Source organism: Sylvia atricapilla, chromosome 1, assembly GCF_009819655.1.
Source record: "Sylvia atricapilla isolate bSylAtr1 chromosome 1, bSylAtr1.pri, whole genome shotgun sequence".
NCBI classification, from domain to species: domain Eukaryota; kingdom Metazoa; phylum Chordata; class Aves; order Passeriformes; family Sylviidae; genus Sylvia; species Sylvia atricapilla.
The window spans coordinates 2,390,352-2,412,217 of NC_089140.1; the positions used below are offsets into that span (position 1 = coordinate 2,390,352).

The 21,866-nt window shown below is 43.8% G+C and overlaps 1 protein-coding gene across 1 annotated transcript in view; it reads left to right on the forward strand.

Annotated features, from left to right (window-relative positions):
* The window catches only part of OBSCN (obscurin, cytoskeletal calmodulin and titin-interacting RhoGEF), a 149,842-nt gene that overhangs the window by 37,375 nt on the left and 90,601 nt on the right, over nucleotides 1-21,866 (forward strand). The window contains exons 14-32 of the mRNA XM_066313899.1: nucleotides 965-1,240; nucleotides 2,127-2,402; nucleotides 3,281-3,556; nucleotides 4,011-4,277; nucleotides 4,760-5,029; nucleotides 5,303-5,566; nucleotides 7,137-7,403; nucleotides 8,209-8,321; nucleotides 9,298-9,451; nucleotides 10,748-10,909; nucleotides 11,026-11,130; nucleotides 12,206-12,472; nucleotides 13,055-13,324; nucleotides 14,119-14,385; nucleotides 15,896-16,162; nucleotides 17,894-18,160; nucleotides 18,981-19,250; nucleotides 19,865-20,131; nucleotides 20,851-21,117. Of these exons, the coding sequence (XP_066169996.1) occupies nucleotides 965-1,240; nucleotides 2,127-2,402; nucleotides 3,281-3,556; nucleotides 4,011-4,277; nucleotides 4,760-5,029; nucleotides 5,303-5,566; nucleotides 7,137-7,403; nucleotides 8,209-8,321; nucleotides 9,298-9,451; nucleotides 10,748-10,909; nucleotides 11,026-11,130; nucleotides 12,206-12,472; nucleotides 13,055-13,324; nucleotides 14,119-14,385; nucleotides 15,896-16,162; nucleotides 17,894-18,160; nucleotides 18,981-19,250; nucleotides 19,865-20,131; nucleotides 20,851-21,117 (4,572 nt within the window). The remainder of the gene's footprint in view (nucleotides 1-964; nucleotides 1,241-2,126; nucleotides 2,403-3,280; nucleotides 3,557-4,010; nucleotides 4,278-4,759; nucleotides 5,030-5,302; nucleotides 5,567-7,136; nucleotides 7,404-8,208; nucleotides 8,322-9,297; nucleotides 9,452-10,747; nucleotides 10,910-11,025; nucleotides 11,131-12,205; nucleotides 12,473-13,054; nucleotides 13,325-14,118; nucleotides 14,386-15,895; nucleotides 16,163-17,893; nucleotides 18,161-18,980; nucleotides 19,251-19,864; nucleotides 20,132-20,850; nucleotides 21,118-21,866) is intronic.

Sequence of the window (21,866 nt, forward strand, 5' to 3'; positions counted from 1 at the left end):
CTTCATATATTCTTTTAAGCCATTTAAAATCCTTAAAATGGAGAGCTGAATCCCTGGAAATTTTTGGAAGCTACACACCCTGGAGGGAAAGGGCTGTAAAAAAGAAGGCACTGATTATGCATCTCCTTCCTTCTGTCTTGGTGCAACAAGAACAAATCTGCACCGCAGCTGGTTCTCAGTGCAGGGTGATAGTGGAGAACCTGCCCCTTGTCCATACTCCTTTTCTTTCCCTTGGAAATGCTCATTTCCAGCCTGAAGGGAGTCATGGAAGTAGGGCTTAATATATATTAAGGTCTTTAAGGTGCCAAGAAAATGGCAAGTTAAGGAAGAAGGTGTCATGGAGGCTCATTCCAGTTGCATTTCCCTACTGGGGCCATAGAGAGGTAGAATGGATTCGGCTTCCCAACTCCCTCACAGCTTCCCAATCCACTTGCAAGTAGTGTGACTGATGTGCATTTTGGAGAACAAGGGGATTTCACCATTTGGATGTGAACTGAGCTGAGCTTTTCCCAAGGTTGCACTGAGAACAAATAACAGGGTTCTGGATATGTCATTGCTGGTCTAGCACCTGTCTCATTTAACAATATGATCTAATAAGGAACAGAAGCAACTGCTGAGAATCAAAAAAATCAATTTTGTGGGACCGTAATGCAGCACAGAACAGCTCCTTCCTCTAAAAATTTGATAGTTTGCAGTTAACTTCAACCAAAACATATCCTGCCTTGACTGATTCCTGCCAGACTATGTTCTTATGGACAATAGAGAGATTACTGCTGTCAAAAAACCCATAGCAGGCAAAAACCCACCACAAAACCCCCACCTTAAGTCCTTTGCATATTCTTCTGAAAGACTTAGATATGGACTGTCATGTCAGAGGGTTTTTTTCTAGTGTTACCTGTAAGCCACAATAAGAGGATTGAACAATATCGTATTTCAGAGAAACTCTGAATTTCTCTCTTTCCAGAGCCAGAAGTTGTGTTTACAAACAAGGAGAAGGTGCAGAAAGAGGTGAAGGCTGCACTGTCAGAAAATGCCACGCTGAGCTGTGAGGTGGCCCAGGAGAAAACAGAGGTGAAGTGGTACAAGGATGGGAAACTCCTCACCTCCAGCAAGAAGTTCAAGGTGGAGTCTGAGGGCAAATCTCGTCGCCTGGTGGTGGCTCAGGTGGAGAAGAAAGATGCAGGGGAGTACACCTGTGAGGCTGCTGGCCAAAAACTCACCTTCAGGATTGATGTCCCAGGTAGGAGAAGATTCTTTGTCAGAATTCAGTAGAGATCAATAAAGCAATAATTGAAATAACTGTTCCACCATGACTCAGTTGTCAAGTCTGGAGTTTATTGCAGCCAGAAGGGTTCATCTGATTTTCTGTACTTGGTTGCCTGGATTTGTAGAAATGGGCATATTTGGCTTTAGCATGGTACAAGGTGTGTCTCATTCTTAGTGGGTCTAATAGTTGCAGTTATAACAGAAATAAATAATGTTCCGATCCTTTCCATTCCTGGGATCCCAAAGGGTGATTCTTGTATATTGAACTTCCTGAAAGGAAAGAGCCCTTACAGAATCCCTTCCTTGTCTTGCCATCCCATTTTGGAAGACTTAGAGGCTGGAATATGTTTTGTCATTTGCAGTATCAGCAGCAGCACATCTCATGATGGGTTGTAAACATCACTTTTTCTGAATTTGGGCTGTTGTGTGATTGAGATCTCAGTGGTTTGAGATGTCTTACTATTCCTGCCAGGTGCTAAATTCCACTTTTGCTGTGAAATATTCCAAGAAATTGCTTTATTGTGTCTGAGATCTTAAGTAAAATGAATCTGGGAGCTTATAGTGATAGACAGGACAGATGATCTTTGGGAAAGTTTGAATGAAATAGATTTTTATCTGGTGACTTGCAACGGTAGGATTGATGTCAAGGCTCCTCTTGGCCCTGTCCATTCTCAGGCTGTGAGTTATCAATTTTCCAAGTGGCAACTCCATCCCACAGAAGGGTAGGAACTGCTTAGTGATGGCAATTGGTTTTGTGACAAGTGACAACCTAAATATTTTCCAAACTTCTCCATGGAAATCTGTAAGACTAATCTCATTTTAACCCCTCAACAATTATTTTCTTCTTTTTCTGCGCTCAGAGCCCAAACCTGCATTTATCAACCAGGAAAAAGTCCAGAAGGAGGTGAAGGCTGTCCTGACAGAAAGTGCCACCCTCATGTGTGAGGTAGCACAAGATTCAACTGAAGTGAAGTGGTACAAGGATGGAAAACTGCTCGTTTCCTCTCGGAAATTCAAAATAGAGACCGTGGGCAAATCCCGGCGCCTGGTGGTGGAGCAGCTGGAGAAGAAGGACGCTGGGGAATACATTTGTGAGGCTGCAGGCCAGAAGCTGACCTTCAAACTGGAACCAACTGGTAAGTGCTCACTTTGTGGTGTGTAGAACCATGGCTTAGAGGAAAACTGGACATTCCCAACACAGCAGCAGTGGTGCAGCCGCTCTGTCCCCTGGAGCAACACCAGAGAAGCACATGACACGTTAATTCCTAATCTAGCAGTGTAGAGGTGGGAAATTCTGACTTTTTGAGGGGGGCTGGAAATGCTACATAGCTTTTTGCTTATCTCTTTCACACACCATGTCACCCAAACTCTTTCTGTGGTGGAGAGCTGAAAATAGATGTGGGGAGTTGGCAGAGCAGCAGTGGAGCTATGGGGAAAAGTGACTCAGAAAACCTGGTCTGCTGCTTGTGTGTGCCCCAAAAACACCTGATTTTGTGGCAAAGAGTTGTATAGGATAGAAAGGAGGCCAAGAAGAAGGGACAGGAATCACAGAATGTTTTGGGTTGGAAGGAAGTTTAAAGATAGAGTTCGAGCCCTCCTACCAGTGAATAGAAAACAAATAGAAGCAAATAGAAAACAGGCCATTAATGCATTCTATTAATGTTTCCTATTAATTTTAGCTAAAATCCTAAAAATGGGAAGGGAAAGAAAATTATATTGGTATTTTTGCTTCTAAGAAACAAGCTTTTTATGGGCAGCAGATAAAATATAAATATTTGCATTTCCTTTCCTCTGCTTCTTTTCTAAGCAGAAGCACTGGGTTGCCTGAGAGACCGTTTTCTTTCTTCCCACTCAGGAAAATATTATAGCAACCACAAATATTCATATTCCCTGGATTACTACAGGTTATTGATTATCTACTGATGTAAGTCCTGCAGAGAGAGCAACATTAAACTGCTGTGTCAAGGTTTTGAGCATGAAGTTCTGAATTTTCCTAGTTTATTGTCTTTTCCAGAACCGGAGGCTAAATTTGAAAACAAAGTTGTCCAGAAAGAGCCTCTCGTTGTTCAAGAACATGAAAGCATCACGCTGACCACCTCAGTCACGCCTGAAACCGCTGCAGTGAGGTGGTTCAAGGATGGCACAGAAATCAAAGCCAGCAAGAAATGTGTGATCAAGAGCGAGGGCGCGTCCAGGACGCTGACGGTGAACGCAGCCGAGAGCACGGACTCTGCCCTCTACACCTGCCAGACAAAGGATGACAAGCTGGAATTCAGGGTCCAGGTGAAAGGTGAGCAGTGCTCAGGTCGTGGCCCAACCCAGCAGCTGCACTTTCCTCATGGTGGGATGGAGGTGAAATCCAAACTCTTCTGAAAATCAACCTTGAGGCTTGTTGCACCTTCTCTGGATGCCCCACCATGGGCCAGCAAAGTTCTCTCAAGTTCTTCCAAATTTCCAGTTTTTGTCTTTTGCTGGCCAGTTTGGAACACGGAAGCCTATGATGGGTACTGCTGGTGTTTGTTCCCTTCCCGTTTCTGTATCCTCCTATAAAATGACAGGGATCTGAAAGTACCATGTCAAAGGCATATGCCTGAATTTCCACATTTCTCGTTAGATTTTGTCTCCCTCGAGCCCCAGATATTTAGGGCCACTTTATTTATTTCCAAAGTTGGGTAGAATCAATTTCTTAGAACGGGCTTCTTCTCTTTTCCTCCCTCTCAATCCCCCCTTCCCTTGGATTTCAGAAATCCCGGTGAAGTTTGCCAAGAAGCTGGAGGCTGTGAAAGCCGAGATTGGTGGCAGCGTGTCCCTGAGCTGTGAGCTGAGCCACGCCAAAGGGAAGGTGACGTGGAGCAGGAATGGTGTGGAGATCAAGCCCAGCAAGCGTTTCCAGATCCGGGAGGAGGGAATCAAACGAACCCTGACAATAACGGGGATCCGGGCTGAGGACGAGGGAGAATATTCCTGCCAGTCCAGGGATGACAAGTGCAGCATCACCATCGTCCCCAAACGTATGTCTCTGATGGTGACAGGGTGGAGGGACCCCTGGGTTTTGTCCTCAGCTGTTGCAACCCTGCAAAGCTGAGTTTGTTCATGTGTCTAGGCTGACTGCTGTGTTGAGAACAAAATACAGAACCCCCCTCTCACTGTCAGTGGCACCTCTATTGGTGAAGAACATAATGATTGTGAGGCCTATTGATCTCAGGTCTCTTATTATTTGCCTTCATATTGCATTTGAGGCTGGAATTGAATTTCTCAGATAAAAAATGGGATTTTCCCCCCGCCCCCCCCCCCCCCCCCCTTTTTTTTTTTTTGCTTCTCTTTCTACACAAAATTTACTCAGACATGGGAAATGTGATGATCCACTATTGTGGATTACTGTAACTAATCAAATTGCTGCTTCCAATAATGTCATGGAAGCTTTTGACTGTTAGAAGGTGCTCATGGCATGCCTCAAGGACATGCCTCTGAATGTTTTACCCCTATCCATCAGCTCCCAGAGTGGTGAAATTCGTCACAAGTCTCAACAGCGTGGTGTCTGAGGAAGGAAAAGAGGCCGTGTTCAAGTGCACCGTCTCCCCCAGTGATGCTGTGGTCACCTGGCTCAGGAATGGTGCCAGGATTGAAGCCAGCAAGAAATATGTGATCTCTCAAAAGGACACCAACCACAGCCTCACCATCACTGACCTCACACTGGAAGATGCAGCTGAAATCACTGCCAATGCTGAGGGAGTGGAAAGCACAGCCAACCTCAGGGTCCGAGGTAAGAGGCTGGAAATAGCACCCTGCCCATGGAATTAGAGGATGTTTAAGCTCCTTTCCAACCCATTCTATGACGATGATTCTATGATGTTGTTTTTTGTGGCTTTCCCTCTAATTAATTATGTTAGCAGCGGGGGATTTCTGCTTTTGCATCATTAAATAGGGGTGCCCAGAACACTCTGGGTTTGGAGACACACGAGCCACTGGTTTCATCTTCCTTCAAAGCCTGTTTTCTGGATCTTCTAAGTTCCTACTAATAATTCCTCTCTTGCAGAGGCCTCAATCTCCTTCAAGCAGAAGCTGGAGCCCAAAACAGTTGAAGAGAGGGAGACAGTGACCTTGGAGGTAGAACTGACCAAGCCTGCAGAGGTGAAGTGGATGAGGAACAGCATCGTGCTGAAGCCCAGTGACAAAATAGAGATCAAAGCTGAGGGAACAAAGCACACCTTGGTGGTCAAGGACATCTCCTTCGCAGACCGGGGCTTCTACTGCTGCGAGAGCCCCGATGACAAGACCCAAGCCAAGATCAATGTGGAAAGTGAGTTCAGTGATCCTCAGTCCTATAAACACCCCAGGGCAGGGTTTGGAGGTGGATTCTGATCTCTGCATTATCATGGGACAAAAGTGTGGGCTTGGCCACCAGTCAAATGACTGAGAGGAGGTGAAAGCTAAGCAGAGAACAGAGAATGTCTGACTGGTTCCTGTAGCCTCCATCTCATCCCACCAGCTTTGACCATAAAGCTTCTTGAAAGAGTCTTCTCTTTATTCTCTTTCTCACTCCCTGATATGCTCTGTGTTTTGCCTTGGTGTGATTTTTTAGCAAAAAGAAATATCCCTCTTCAGTCATCCATTGTCTGGATTTTTCTCTGCAAACCACCCTGTTTAGAATGTCTCTTTATATTCAGTCAGAGCCCAAAAAAACTACAAAAGCAAATTGTCTCTCTGAGGATGTTTCCCTCTTGGGTAAACTAATGGTGCCTCATCCACAGCCCCGTAGTTTTGTCCCTTTCCTACATCTTTTTGTCATAATTGTCACAGGATAGGTGATGGTAAGATTTAATCACTCAAGGACCGTCCAGTTTTGTCCATAAAGCCCTTGCCATCAACTGGTGCTGAGCTGGTCCTAAATAACAGGTGAGGAAGGACTTTAAACAGTCTTTTGGGTACCTGATGTCTTACAAAGTGAAATGGAGCAATTTCCATGATGCCAGGAAATACTGGATTTCAGGTGCAGTGAGAAAGAAAAAAGTCCAGGTTATAGTCTAAAAAAAGTTTCTAATGGTCAGATGACTGAACCAATTGTCTGAAAAGGTCTTGGAGGCATCACAGTGGTTTTGGTTTTGTTTTTTAATTGGCAACCTAATTACTTTCAGTGGGTGATACAAGTTTAAACACTAAATCCATTTTACACGATGATAGGGCATGGATGTCTTGTCACAGGAACAGGAAATATCCAACCAAACCATGGATGCTTTGGCCACCAGCCTATGAGGTGTCAGCACTTCTTGCACCATGTAATAGAATTTTGTTTTTCTTTTATACTATAGCTTTTTCCTCCCATCCTTGTTTTATCCTAATTGAAGAACTGCACAGTATTGCCATGAACTTACTTGTCTTTCTTTCACTAAAACCAGAATGACTTTGGTAGAAAGTGGGGCCAATTATGTTTTCTGTGATATTTGGTTGACCTCTTTGTCTCATGAAAGCATCCATTTAAAAAATAGCAGCTATGTTAGCGGTGTGGTCATGGATAAGTTTTATTTCCTCTAAAAGTGACTGTTTAATTGGCGAATACCAACTAATCGGTAGGGAAATTGCATGAGCAATAGGGAAATCAGAAAAAAGTTTTTTACAGAAAGTGTAATAAAGTATTGGAATGATCTACCTGGGGAACTGGTGGATTCACTATCTCTGGATGTGTTTAATAAAGACTGGATGTGGCACTTGGTGCCATGGTTTAGTTGAGGTGTTAGGGCTGGGTCGGACTTGATCCTGGAGGTCTTTTCCTACCTAATGATTCTGATTCTGAAATAATCCATTTAGGAAGTCCTCAGGCTATTTCACAGCTGCCAGTGTGTGACCTCCAACTTTTCCTCGTTGTTTTCCAGTGAGGCAGATCAAGTTGGTGAAAGGCCTTCAGCCCCTGGAGGTGGCTGAGAAAGGGACTGTCACCTTTGAGGTGGAGGTGTCACACGAGGACGTGGAGGGGACCTGGCAGAAGGACGGTGTCCGTCTGAAACCCGCTCCCAACATCAGCTTCAATGTCCTGGGCAAGAAACACTCCCTGACTCTCTCCTCGGTGGCTCTGGAAGATGCAGGGCTCATCTCCTTCAAAGCAGAAGGCATCAGCTCCTCGGGGAGGCTCACTGTGACAGGTACACAGGCATCAGAAGGCTCCAGCCCTGCTTGGGGTGGGTGCAATTTTCTTCTCCTGACCTGGAGAGTGAGCTCGAGGGCAACAAATTTTCCTTCTAACTGCAAGGATTGTAAAGCACACTAATGTTTCCTCCTAATACCAACAGGATCATTGTGGCATCACTGCCCACAGAACTGTGATAAAGTAGGAGGGAAAGATAAAGTGCCCAAACCTGTTGTTGTAGAGATGGTTACAACATACAGAATCACACAGTATCAAGATTTTAGAAGGTTTAGAAGGCTCTTTATTATGGTAGCATCCCTTTTTTAATACAATTTTTATAATCTTTGAAAGCAGCTTCTAATTAGTTAATAGCTTTTTTATTAATTGTTTTATTAGTTAATAAAAACATTTTACTTGTTTATCAAATCCACTTATTCTCAGATAGTTTACATATTTTCTTTACTAATTCTCATAATACAAATCCTTTGTTATTGTAAGTGCACTTATCTTTTACCTTCAAAATAAATTGTGGTGTTAAAAGAACTTCTCATTCTCAAAACAGCTTAATATAAAAACTTACAAATTACTTATTAGCTATACTTTAAAAAAATAACAAACTAGCTTTTTACACTGTTCCTACACTTCTAATGCCAACAGGATCATTGTGGCATCACTGCCCACAGAACAATGATAAAGTGGGAGGGAATTAAAGTGCACAAACCAATACAAATTTTATTTATCATGAAAGCCAGCCTCTACCTACCCATCAGTGCCTGTGTGACCCCATTCCCCATTCACTGGGCTTTCTCTTTCCTTCCCAGAACTGCCTGTGAGGATCAGCAAACCTTTGGCAGATGTCAGTGTAACTCAGAAGCTCAAGGCTACATTTGAGTGTGAGCTGTCCAAACCCAATGCCAATGTGAAGTGGTTCAAGGTACAACACTTAATGGATTGTGATATTTTAATTTCTGATTTCTCTGGAAGGGAATGGGAGCCTTTAATTCTACTTCCAGGGAATATGAGCCTGAGCTTTTGCAGTAAAGCTCTTAGCATTGGTCTTGTCCTTATGTTCATTTACTCTCCCAGTTTATCACTCTCAGGTTTTTATTTGCTGTATTTGTATACTGGATTGAAAGTAAAACTTTTCTGTTCTTGCCCAGCATGTGAGCACTGCTGTTACAGATTTCAGTCTTGTGCTTCACTCCACAGCAAGCAGTATTCACCCAGGATTTACAGCCTTTTTAGGAACTGTGATATAAAGAAAGCCTCAATTTCCTTTGCCACTGACAATCCAGTTCCCTTTCCTTAAAATGCCATTTTGGGGACCAGCTCTGGCATTTTATGTGCCTCCCTTGGGGCTCAGCTGATACCTTCCATAATTTGATGTAGCAGCAATTCTTCAAGGTGGAGTTTGGGCTGGAAGGGCCATTCTCAATTCAAACCTCCTGCCATGAGCAGGGGCACCTTCAACCAGATCAGGTTGCTCAAAGCCCTGTTCAACCTGCTCTTGAATGTTTCCAGGGATGGGGCATCCACCACCTCTCTGGGCGACCTGTGCCAGTGTTTTGCCACCCTCATTGTGAAAAACTTCTTCCTTATTCCCTGTCTAAATTTGGCCCTCTTCTAGTTTAAAACCATTCATGACTGAAGGGACTCACTGTCAACCCTGCATGGTGTTATAAGCCTTCAAAAAGGTGTCTGAGATCATCCAAAATTTCTGTGTGCCCTCCAGCCATTTCCACTTCCTGAAATCTTTGGCCTGTGATGAGTACTGAACATGTTCCTTTAAACACAATTTTCCATTCAGTCCAACGAGAAGGATGAAATAAGCAAAGATCTGAGTGTCTGTTTTGCATACTGCAGATGTACAGGTGTTGAGGGTGATCTGCTTTGACCTTCTCCCTTTCTAGGACGGAAAGGAGATCCGACAAAGTAAAAACATTGGAATTATCTCCCAAGGAAATAAGAGAAGCCTCATTATTCACAAGTGTGAATATGATGACCAGGGAACCTATACATGCCAAGCAGCTGAAGACAAGACATCAGCTACTCTAAAGGTTCATGGTACGTTTGGATGAAGTAGGAAATACATTTGCTGCAGGATTTTTTGCTACAGCAAGAAATTCTTTGTGGAGAGTTTGTTTTTCACAGTTGCTCATTTTGGTTACAGTTCTCTTCCTGGTGAGGAAATGCTGGCAAAGCTGTCCTGTGGTTGCTCTATCCTTCAGTATTTTTGGAAGAGGCCCTAATTCAGTTTTTAATTTATTTCCAGTGATTTTTATTCTCTGGAATCCAAATGGTGCTTGTGGATTGGCACATCAGGAAATACTGGACAGCCTGGCCCAAAGAAGGGATTCAGTGGCCATTGCTGATGTGGTTTAGTGGCACCATTGTCCCAGGGGGATTTTGCCTGAATAGGGACTGGACAAGCCGTGGGTATGAGCTCGGGAAGTGCCCTAATTTTTAGGTTGTGAATGCTAAGGAAAGGGTCAATATTTCTGCCTGCAGCTCTCCTTTATGCTTGAGGCAGTTTTTCCATCTGAGTGTTGCAACTGATGAAGCGCCAGGTGTGTTTTGTCACCAGGCTCTGAAACACCTGAGATAAGCTCTGAGATAAAGGCAGGTTATTCAATAGACAGCTCTGCTGTGCCCTGGCAGATGTTATTTTCTAAAGGGGCACCTGAAAAACAGTAAAAGACAGAGCTTCTTTCTCTTTACTTACTAGATGCTGTCCTCATGTGGCTGCTTGGGTTCAGTAGTGTTTTCATGAACATCTCTCCCATGGCTCTGTTGAATTCCCCCTTTTCTCCCTGGTTTTGAGATTGGGATGAATTGTTGTTTGCATTTCAGCTTTGCTCCTGAGGCTGATCCAAGGTGTATCAATGCCTTCTCTTTCAAAAAGAAAGGGATGCAGTAGCACAGATAAGTAGATCAGTTCTGACAAAAGGAGCATCAGGGTGCAGAGTTAAAGAGGATTATAGTCAGTTCAGGAGACTCTGAAAAATGATATCACCTATGTAAAATAGAGGAGAGCATGCAAATAAGCATGAATGAGGCAAGTTTATAATGACCTAAGGCTTGTGTTTAGTTTTTCTTGGTGAATTTGCTTTCATTAATAGGTGTATTTCTTTCAATAATACCTGTATGAAGCCTAGCATACATAAAATCCTCTTGCAATAAGCTTCAGCCATAAAAAGTATTCACTGTGTTGAAGAGTGAAACTACCCAGGATGAAAGGCTGGTCTGGAATAAATCCTACGCAATCCCATTTTATGCCATGTAATTATGCAGAAAGTAAAACACACCATGCTCACTTACGGAGAAACGACCAAATAAATATTTATCTTTGTGATTTCACAGCCCGAGATGTCAAGATTGTAAAACCACTGGAAGACGTGGAAGTGAACGAGTACGAGAGTGCATCTTTCATCTGTGAGATCTCACACGACGAGGTCGAGACCCAGTGGTACAAAAATGACAACAAGCTGAAGACTTCCGACAACATCAAAATGCGGCAGGATGGTAGGAGGAGAAAAGGGGGATTTTGTTCTGGAATGGGGGTGGGTTGGAGGGAGGGAGACTAGAAAATAGGGTTTTGCTCTGGGATAGCTGAGCTGTGTCTGTGTGTCTGTCCCCAGGCAAGACATATTCCCTGACTTATGCACGTGTCCATGTTGAGGATGCAGCTGAGATCAAATTTGTAGCAGAAAAGGCAGAATCTCGTGCTCATCTGACTGTAAAAGGTAATTCTGCTGTTCTCTGCTCTCTCACCTTACAAACCAATTCACTTCCCTCCCTTTGCATGGGAAGGTTAAAAAGAGTCCTACAGTGTTCAGGGGAAGAAAAAGCTGCCTACTTTTATTGCCTGGTAAATATCAGCTGGGAATTTATTTTGGTTTAATTCCAGTTAATTTTCTCAGGAGGTTGGATTTGCACCTTTAGACATTTAAAGTTGTGCATGAAATTTGAGGAGCCAAAAAACTGTAGCTTGACTTTTTTTTTGCATTTTCACTTTCTGGTGTATGTTATAATAAAACCCAGCATTTTTTTGTTGTTTTTAACTAAAACAATGTGATAGAAGGAGGGAAAAGGAAGATGTTTGAATTGATGCACCACTGAGGAGCTCAGGAAACTGGAGATCAGTCCCAGCTTTTGCCATAGCACTGCTGTGAGGTGTTGAGGAAATTGAAATGGTTCTGGCTTCTTTTTCTCTCCTAAGGTCAGGGTTAATACACAAGAGTCACAGTTCGTGTTTGGACTTGGATGTTTATTAATTTTTATCTATATTACAGTCTCACAAGCTGTGAGCTCTAAGTTAGAAAACGAAGGTAAAATGGAGAGCTTCTCTATCTCTACAAGGCCTTTTCAAGGACAATCTGTCCAATTATGAAATTCTACCTAAATTATTTTTACTTTAAACCCAATAACTAACTACCTGAAGTCCACAATGTGGACCCCACCAACCAATCACAAAAAACCACGCAAACCATGAAGAAGAAGGACTTAGACAACACCTAAAATCCTCCATATTGCTTTGCATATTGCTATATACTAAAACCCCAAACCCCAAGTTTCTAATATTCCAACAGGAAGTCACCTGTTACTTCTGCAGTTCGACCACTCCAGTGGTAAAATACAGAGAAAAAGTTTCCCTTTAATCAGCTCTTACTAATTAAACTTGTTAATTGAGTGCTCAGCATAGTGGGGATTCCTGTCATCCTCCAAATTACTGGACACAGAAGAAATACCACCAAGGAGTTTTTACGAAGACCGTACTCTTTTTATGGAGACTGTTCTCCATTTCCTTTGTTCTCCTAGAGCTGCCCGTGAAAATTGTGAAGCCTCTGCGGGATAAGATCGCCCTGTGGAAGCACCGGGGGGTCCTGGAGTGCCAGGTGTCCCGGGCCAACGCCAAGGTCCGGTGGTTCAAGAAGGACGTGGAAATTCACCCCGGGGCCAAATACGAAATTGTGAGCGAGGGCGTCTACCGGAAACTCATCATCAACGACGCCGACTATGAGGATGAGGACACGTACACGTGTGATGCCTTCGATGACAGAACCACTGCTAATTTCTTTGTTGAAGGTAGAAAAGCCCCTTTTATTCACCCCCAGAATGCACTGGGAGGAGGGTGGGCAGGTAGACTTGCTGCTTGCTTTGGAAACACGACACTGCTTAAAAACAGGTTTTTGTTTCATGTTATTGATTCTGTTGGTGTTGAATCCATTTACACACAGGAGCATCCTGAGGAATGTATATATCCTATATTCTCCTAAGGAAAATGAGGAAATTCCCATTCCAGAGATGTTTATCAAATGTATTGGATAAAGTCTGTTTTTCAGATAAATGTTGCAGCTCCTTTTATTAACATCTGCATTCCAATGAACCTTCTTTTCTGTTTTATACCACAACATGTTTGGTATCATGATAGGAAGGAAACTTTAGAATTAGGACAAGGAATCAAGAGATACAGATTCACTTTCTGGCCTGTGACCTGTTTGCTTATCTGTTTGCTTTTATACAGGGGGGAGAAAAAAAAAAAAAAAAAAAAAGAGATGTTTTAAGGCCCTTTCAGTTCATAAGTGCACAAAAGATGTCAGGAGTGTTCAGGCTGATAATGGAAAAGCTTTCATGACTCCTAAATCCCTGGTCTCTTGTTCCATCCAGAGCAAGCCATTAGTATTGTAAAAGAGTTGTGTGATGAGGACGTGACTGAGCCTGAGGAAGCCAGTTTTGAATGTGAGACATCCATTCCATCCGTGAAACCTGCCAAGTGGTTCCTGAAGGGAACAGCCTTGCAGGCTGGCAGAAACATCATCATGCAGCAGGAGGGCACCATCCACAGGCTGACAATAATAAAAACAAGTGTTGATATGACAGGCACCATCCAGTTCTCCATTGGCAAATCCAAATCCACGGCGAACCTGCTCGTCAGAGGTAATGTCATTTTTAATATCTATCCTGTGAATCAGAGCAAAGATCTTCCCTCTCACAGTACCTGGAAAGTAACTTGTCATAAATATTCTCTACTCTGGGCTGGGTTCTTGGAAATGTGTGTGTACCTGGAAGATCTCTTTAGTTCTCAGCTCTAAGGTGTTTGGGGCAATGCTGGATTCACCAACTGAGCCAGAAATGTCTTAGGAAGAGATCTGATTAAATGACTTTGGTGTCCCTGGTATTCAAATCTATCAAGCTAAAACTGGTTTCTGGTTTATTTTTATTCTCTTGACTTTACCAAGGAGGACAAAACAGATGAAATTTGCCAGGAGAGTTTATTTTGTCCCATTTCTGAACTAGACAAGTTTGATAGCTCATTTACTTAATTCATTTTGTCATTGACTTGATCTAGGACAAAGCCTTAAGGCTTTTTATCTTCTGCTGTCACCATGGTAAATATCTCCAATCACATCCTGAAGTCCTTGCTTTGTCTTTCATTTGCTCTTACTTGAATGAAAAACTCAATTAGAGAGCAATTCAGTAACACTGAGACAGAAGTGGACCATGAATTTTGGTGGTTAATATACAGTATTATCTCACAGAAATCAGCTTTCTTTATAGACCATTGTGCTGTTGTAGCCTCAAAGCTCTGTTAGAGACACTTGTAGCAGGATATGAGTAGTTCACAAAACAGTTGTGGAAGTCATATATGAAATTAATGGGCATGAAACACAAATTTAAACCTTCCTCTTCTTTGGATTGATGCATTCTTCTTCCCCACCCTTGCTTTGCAGATTACCACATCCAGATCACCAGGAAGCTGGAGGACAAGACCGTCCTGGAGCGACACTCGGTCATCCTGTCCTGTGACTTCAGGCCTTCCCCAAAGCACGTGAGGTGGTTCAAGGGCCAAGTGCTCATTGAGCCCTCGGAGAAGTACAAAATCAAGCGGGATCAGTACTCAGCAGAGCTCAAGATCATGAAGGTGAAGCCCGAGGATGCTGGGGTGTACAAGTGCAGGGCTGGGATCGCCGAGACCGAAGCCACGCTGAGCGTTGAAGGTACGAGAGGTTTGCAGCAGCAGGGCTGGTCTTTGTGGGTCTGTTTCACTCAGGGTTCCTCCTCCTGAGGGAGAGGTAGGTTCCCACAGTTACCTTCTAACTTTGTATAAATGGGTCATCACAAGCGAACTGCTGATTCCACCATCCTGAAAATCCATCTCTTGCTCTCAAGTTGGTAATGTGTGAGGGAGGGCACCATCTGGGTAAGGTACAAATTAACATTTGTCAAGACACATTATTGTCCATTTCATAAAAGGAATTAGACCTCTGGTGATTTTAACTAAAAATATCCTTTATGTTAAACTGTCACAGGCCTCTCATTCTGGTCATCTTGGCTGTGGTTTTCATTTCCTGACTGCTGTGTCAGCTTGTCTACCTGCTATATATTTGTTTATACCTGCTATATATACATTATATAGCTACTATTATACATCTGAATACAATTGTTATTCATAGTGAAGTTCTACCCCTTCTGGGCATGGAACTTTTTGTAGCCAGTCCTTCCTCTCGGGTGACACTGCAAAGAAAGGTGCTCACTGTGTCACTTCCAGCAAGACTTGGAGCTGAGGCACGGAATAATTTCCAAAAGTCCAGAGAGCAGCTCTTGGTAGCACTTTGGCTTTTCAGAGGTTCTTCATTAAATGTGTGGTCAAACATTGAAATGAGCTACTCAGGGCAGTGGGATGTCACCACCCCTGGAGGGATTGAAAATTTTGGGGATGTGGTTTCAATGGTCTCCTTGGCGGTGCTGGGGACTCAGCACTCAGTTTTTCTTGGATTCAATCTTAGAGGTCTTTTCCAACCTAAATGATGCTGTGGCTCCATTCTATCCAAACAAATATATATAAAAAAAAATCAATTAATAGTCCCAAACCTTCTGAGTCCCAAACCCTCTTCTGAGTTCTCATCCTTGAAAACAGCATTCCATGAGTGGAGAAGCTGCAAGGAGAAATCTCTGCCCAAGGACTGGGAAACAAAATAATCAAAATCCTCTTGCTCCCTAGACCTGAGCAAGTTGCTGAATCTCTTTGTACTTTGCTTTTGTGGCCGAAATCATTGTTTTCCTCTCATCCTCTGTGTCACAGTTTCCCTGGAATTGAGGGACAATTTAGTAAAAATGTGTTTGTGTGCACAGTGACAAGCACACAGGTATTGGAGCTCTGTGGGATGCTTAGAGTCACTGTAGCATCATTTTAGAAAAAAAAAAAAAAACAAAAAACAAACAAAAAAAACCCCCTTATTTTTAAATAGAACACAAGCAAACAAAACATCCAAACTGATTTTTATATAAAAAGAGAACTGAGGGTTCTAATTAAAATTGTCTAGTCTTTTTAATAAAATTTTTTTTTCTGTCGGAGCAAATGCAGAACCAAGTAAGTGAAATACGGTGACCAATGCGTGTGCAGGAAACCAGAACAAATCCTCTAATAACCTCCATGTAATTGTTTGTGATAACAACTGATTTATGATGATGGTGGTGATGGTGCCCCTTGGCTTCCCCAATTTCCAGCCCGCAATGTGGAGGTCCTCAAACACCTGCAGGACGTGGAGATTGAGGAAGACAGCTCTGCTGTGTTCTCCTGCGAGCTGTCCCACGACGACGAGGACGTGGAGTGGTTCCTCAATGGCACCCTCCTCTACACCAACAACTTCAATGACATCAAGAACGTTGGCAAATGCTACACGCTGACCATGAAGCAGGTGAAGCCTGAGGATGCTGGCACGGTGACAATGAAGTCAGACAAGGTGTCAGAGACCGTGCGGCTGAAGGTGATAGGTGGGTCCAGATCACGCTCCTGAATGAAAATGGGACATGCAAGTGAGCCATTATTTACCAAATCCACGGGGTAACCCTGCTTAATACATAAAAAATGTTGAGCTATTAAATATGGGCTGTGAGGATAATGAAGGGTCTGGAGGGAAAGCCTCGAGAGGAGCGGCTGAGGTCACTTGGTTTGGTTCAGCTGGAGAAGAGAAGATTGAGGGGAGACCTTGCTGTGGGCTTCAACATCTTCATATGAGGGGAAGTGGAAGGGCAGGTGTTGATCTCTTCATTCTGATGGCAAGTGTCAGGACTTGAGGAAACAACTGGGCCTGAGTCATGGGAGGTTTAGGTTGGATATCAGGAAAAGGCTCTTCCCCCAGAGGGTGGTGGGCACTGAACAGGCTCCTCAGGGCATGATCATGGCCCCAAGGCTGCCAGAACTCCAGGAGTGTTTGGACAACACTCTCAGGGACAGCTTGGGGTTGTTGGGGTGTCTGTGCAGGGACAGATGTTGAACTGGATGATTCTTGTGGGTCTCTTACAACTCAGGATATTCTATGATTTTTAATACATCAGCTGTGGAGCTGGACTCAATCAGCCACAAGAAGAGTTTCCTGTTGTCCTTCATACCTCTTAAAGTTCAGTCACACAACTGAGTTTCTGTGGTTTAACATGTTCTTGGACAGCCTCAATGAGTGTTCAGCTGACACCCAGTGTGTCACTGAGTGAAATGTGACATGCCTGAGGGTTCAGCTACCACCATGTCCCAGTTTGGAAAGCCAGGTGTCTGCCAGGGAAAAGCAGAAGCCTCCCTTGGAATGGAGAATGTAAACCCCCTCCCTCCAAATTATTATAATTTTGAAATTAAGGGGCTTTCAGACAAAGATATGAGAACAGGAATAAGAGATCTTTAGTAGGAAAATTAAAAATGAAAATGTAGTACAAAAAAGCAAACAAACAAACAAAAAAACCACTGTCAGACTCAGAACACAACCTGACCCCCTGTTGGTCAGGGTGTTGGTGTCAGCCCAGTCAAGTCCTCCTGCAGTGACAGATGTGGTTCTGTTGGAGCAGAGATGATCCTGTAGCAGGGTGGAGTTTTCCTCTGAAGGTCCAATGGTGCTGAGATGGGTCTGGTCTCTCTCTGGGAATCCAGTGCAGACAGACTGTGCTGCTGTTCTGAATCCCAGGTTTTATCCAGGTAGGAATGCTGGGTTCCTCTCTCTGGGTGGAGCCTCTCCCAATGGGATGATGTAATTGTCCCAGCCCTGCAGTGAGCCTGGATGGCCCATGAACAGCAGATATCCCCTGCAGGGAGGATGGGTGGTGGGAGAGATAAAGAAAACACCTCCCCAGTGAGTTTCAACAGATGGCAATAGAATACACACTTTTGGTTACATCTTGCATTGCAATCTGAGACGTACTCAGAGGGACATGGACATGCTCAAGAAGTGAGACCATGTCAACCTCTTGAGGTTCAACAAGGCCAGTGTGAGGTGCTGCACCTGGGTCAGGGCAGCCCCTGGTGTCAAAACAATCTTGGGATGAAGGGATTTGGAGCAGGATAAAGAATTGAGAGCAGGAGGAAGGACCTGGGGGTGCTGTGGGGTGATGCTGGTTAAGGTTCTGATTGGTATCAGCAATATTGCCAATATTGACAATTATTAATGTTTCTAAATATTTGATTGCAACTGAAAGTGTCCCAAACATCCTGATTGCTCTGTTTTGCCCCTTGACCTTCAGAGAAACCTGCTGTCTTCATGAAATCCTTGGATGACGTTTTCGGTGAGGAGCGAGGAGTGATCAAACTGGAATGTGAAGTCTCCAAAGAGAAGGTCAAGCCTGTCTGGAAAAAGGATGGCGTGAAGATCTCCTCTAGCAAGAAGTATGAGGAGATACAGTCTGGGAAGACCCTGTGCCTCCTTATCCATGACCTTGAAAAGACAGATGCTGGGTTATACACCTGTGACATCGGCACTGACGTGGCCAAATCAAAGGTCAGCGTTCAGGGTAAGTGTTGTACACAGTGGCCTCTCAAGCAATGTTAAAAATATAGGTGGCCTTGGTCCCTTGGGCTCTCACCTGTTCATGAACAAATCTCATATAATATTGCAATGTCTGAAAAACCCATGTCAATTTTGCTGTAAGCATATCTGGGATTTCTAAGTGAAAATCAGCTGTCAGGAATGTAGTGACAATATTTTCTTCCCGAACATCCCTAAAGTACAGAAATCCTCCCAGAAAAGCAAAAAAATTCTCAAAAAAAATCCCAAAAACCAGAAAATCCCCCAGGAAGCCTCTTTCATATTTTGAGCTATTGACTCAGAGTGCATTGTAGGAATACAAAAGCAGGACAGTATCTGTTGAGGGACCCAGCTGTTCAGCCTGTCCTCTAATCCTTGCATCAGCCTCAAGGACAAAGAATTGTTCATAGCTTCCAAACTCATAATGTTAATGAGAAAAATCTTGAATTTGCCTGGTTTGAACACCAGGAGTAACAAGTCAAAAAACTCAGACATCCCATTTCTCCTGTCAGCAGGGAGAAGAACCTCACCCATTATCCCAGAGGCTTCTTTTCTGACAGCTTTTCTCTTCTCTAACTCATTGAACCTTGAATCTTCCCCACTGAGCTCTTCTTCATTCAGTCTTTCCTGAGCACAGCCAGGAGATTCCCATTTCTCTTTTTGTACAACTTTGAGATGATTCTGAGTCTGAAAAATCATCCTCATGTCACAGTAAGGAAAGCAGTGGTGTCCTGCCAATCTAGCAGATAAACCCCTTGTATGAATTAAAATTTTTAACTTGTATTAATGTAATTTTTGTTCTCCAGAACTGAACATTGGCATCACCAAACGGCTCAAGAACACTGAAATCCAGGAGGGAGAAGATTGCACTTTTGAGTGCATTTTGTCCCATGAAAGCATTGACGACTTCAACTGGACGCTGAACGGGAGGAAAGTGGAAAGTGGGGGGAGATTCAAAGCCTCCAACGCGGGCCGGAAATACACCCTGAGTATCAAAAATGTCATTCCTGATGACACTGGGGAAGTCATCTTCTCTGCCCGTGGGCTCACCTCCAAGGCTTCCCTGACTGTGAAAGGTAATGGGATCAGAAAAGTCCTAGGTGTATTTTCATAAACACTTGTTATGGTCTGAGTCAACAACAGGCTTCTCTGTGAGCCTTGAAGAGCTGAGAATTTTCCTTAAAAACAAGTGAAATGCTGAAACTTTTAACAGATATTTAAGAACTGACCACACTAGGTAGTGTGTACAGATAATTACAGCCCAGACTGTGCCTCAGGGATAATCACCCAAGGCTCCTGGGTGGTCAGTGGAGAGAAGAAATTAGTAATTTTCAGATGTAGTTCATAGTCTGCAGTTAGTCCTTTTTTCCCATAGAATCAGGAAGTGCCAGAACGGTTTAGGTTGGAAGGAACCTTCCATCCTCTTGTTCCAACCTTGTACAGGTTTCCCAGAGAAGCTGTGGCTGCCTGTGGATCCCCGGAACTGTCCAAGGCCAGGTTGGATGGGGCTTGGAGAAACCTGGGATAGTGGAAAGTGCCCCTGCCCATGGCAGGGAGTGGAACTGGATGATCTTTGAGATCCCTTCCAATCCAAACCGTGCTGGGATTCTATGACTTGAATTGCAAAAACCTCAACCATATATAGAGACAATTTTCATTCAAAGGTCTTTTCTGTTTTTAATCTCTGCAGAAAAACCCACTGAGGTTACAAAACTGCTGGAGGATAAAACATCACCAGCCGGACAGGACATCAGCCTGAGCTGTGAACTGTCCAAAGCTGATGTGAACATCAGGTGGTACAAGGATGGCAAAGCAATCAGGAAAAGCCAGAAATATGACCTGCAGCTGGAGGGAACACGGGCCACTCTCATCATCCGTGACTCCACGGTGAAGGACAGTGGGGAATACACCTGTGAGACAGAGACCTCCAAAACAACTGCCAGGATCACTGTGCAAGGTCAGTTGAGGGGTGCAGAGGAGCTGGCAGGTTCAGAGGTTGGGTGTAAATATCTACAACCATGGGAGATTTCTTCTTCTTCATCTCCCTGGGCAGGATCAATTTTTAGTTTTATAAAAAAATCATGGATTAAAAGCCTAACAAATTAAATATGAAAAAACACCTTTTGGATGCTGAACAACCTTATGGGCTCTCTAACAAGCCAATAAAGAACTGACAATTTGAATTATTCTGTTTTGAATATGAGTGATGAAAACTGTCTGCAAGAGGAGACCTCACCAGTACATAGACCATGGCATTAAACTTTCCTGGAGACATTTCACCTGATATGTCCTGTGACAGGAGGGGAGCCTGCTGATGTTAGGTGCATTCCATCTGATAGGATGGGAGGAAATGGCCTTGAGGTTTAGATTGGATGTTAGGAGAAATTTCTTCACTGAGAGACCGGAACAGGATGCCCAAAGAAGCGGTGGAGTCACTAGCACTGGGGTGATCTAAAAGATGTGTAGATGTGGTTACTGGGGACATGGGTTAATTAAGTTAATAGTTAGACTTGGTGATCTTAAAGGTCTTTTTTATAAATGATTCTATGATTATTTTTTGATGATTCTATGAGTTGGAGCAGAGAGGATCCAAGATGACTCTGGATGCTCAGGATTAGTTTGAGTAACAAATCTGTCTCTCACTATTTTTTTTTTAATTTCTTTTTTTCCTTCCAGAAAAGCCTAATTATTTTGTCAAGGAGCTCTCAGACCTAAAAGCTGATGAAAGTGGAACTGCAGTATTTGTGTGCCAGAGTGAGAGAGCTGCATCCTCTGTGGTCTGGAGGAAAGGCATCGCTGAGCTCAGGGCTGGCAGGAAATACGAGATGACACAGAAAGGACAAGTCCTCCAGCTGACCATAAAGAACTTGGAGAAAAGTGACAGCGACACCTACAGCTGTGACATTGGGGACAGCCAGTCCAGAGCCAAGCTAACTGTGCAAGGTATGAAGGAGAGGAATGTGACTGTACTTCCCTTTTCTGCCATGGGGAACAGGCACAGGCAGAGCTGTGTCTCAGCAGGGCAGCAGAGCCGCAGATTTCTGGTTCTGTCTCTCTCACGATGGCAGGAACATGTGGCCAAAAATACAGGAATGTAGAGCTGGACATGCAGAGCAGTTTGAAGCAATTACACCTGGACTATTTGGGGTGTGATTTAACCCCCCAAAGGCTCATGTATGGGGAGAGATTGGTGTTCCTGGAGGTGATTCACAGTGCCTGCTGTTGGATGAGGGAAAATTATCCTGCCTTCAGGCTTTTCTCCATACCCATTGGTTCTTCTTCCTGGGAGTGGTTTCTAAGAAGTGGTGGATAAATAGAATGGTCCATAGAATCATGGAATGGGTTGGAAAGGAACCTAAAGATTATCCAGCCCCATCCCCTGCCACAAACAGGGACATTTTCCACTATCCCAGGCTGCTCCAAGCCCGGTCCAGCCTGGCCTTGGACACTTCCAGGGATCCAGGGGCAGCCACAGTTTCCCTGGGCACCCTGTGCCTCATCACACTCACAGGGAAGAATTCCTTCCCAGTGTCCCATCTAACCCTGCCCTCTGGAGAAGTGATTCCAAAATAGCCTGATGAAGGTGCAGCAGCATCCACTTGCTAATTATTGTAGCTTTTAAAGACAAAGGGGTAAAATCAGACTCCTCATCTGCTAGAGCATCTTCAAGAAGCAAAGAAATGTCATTAATC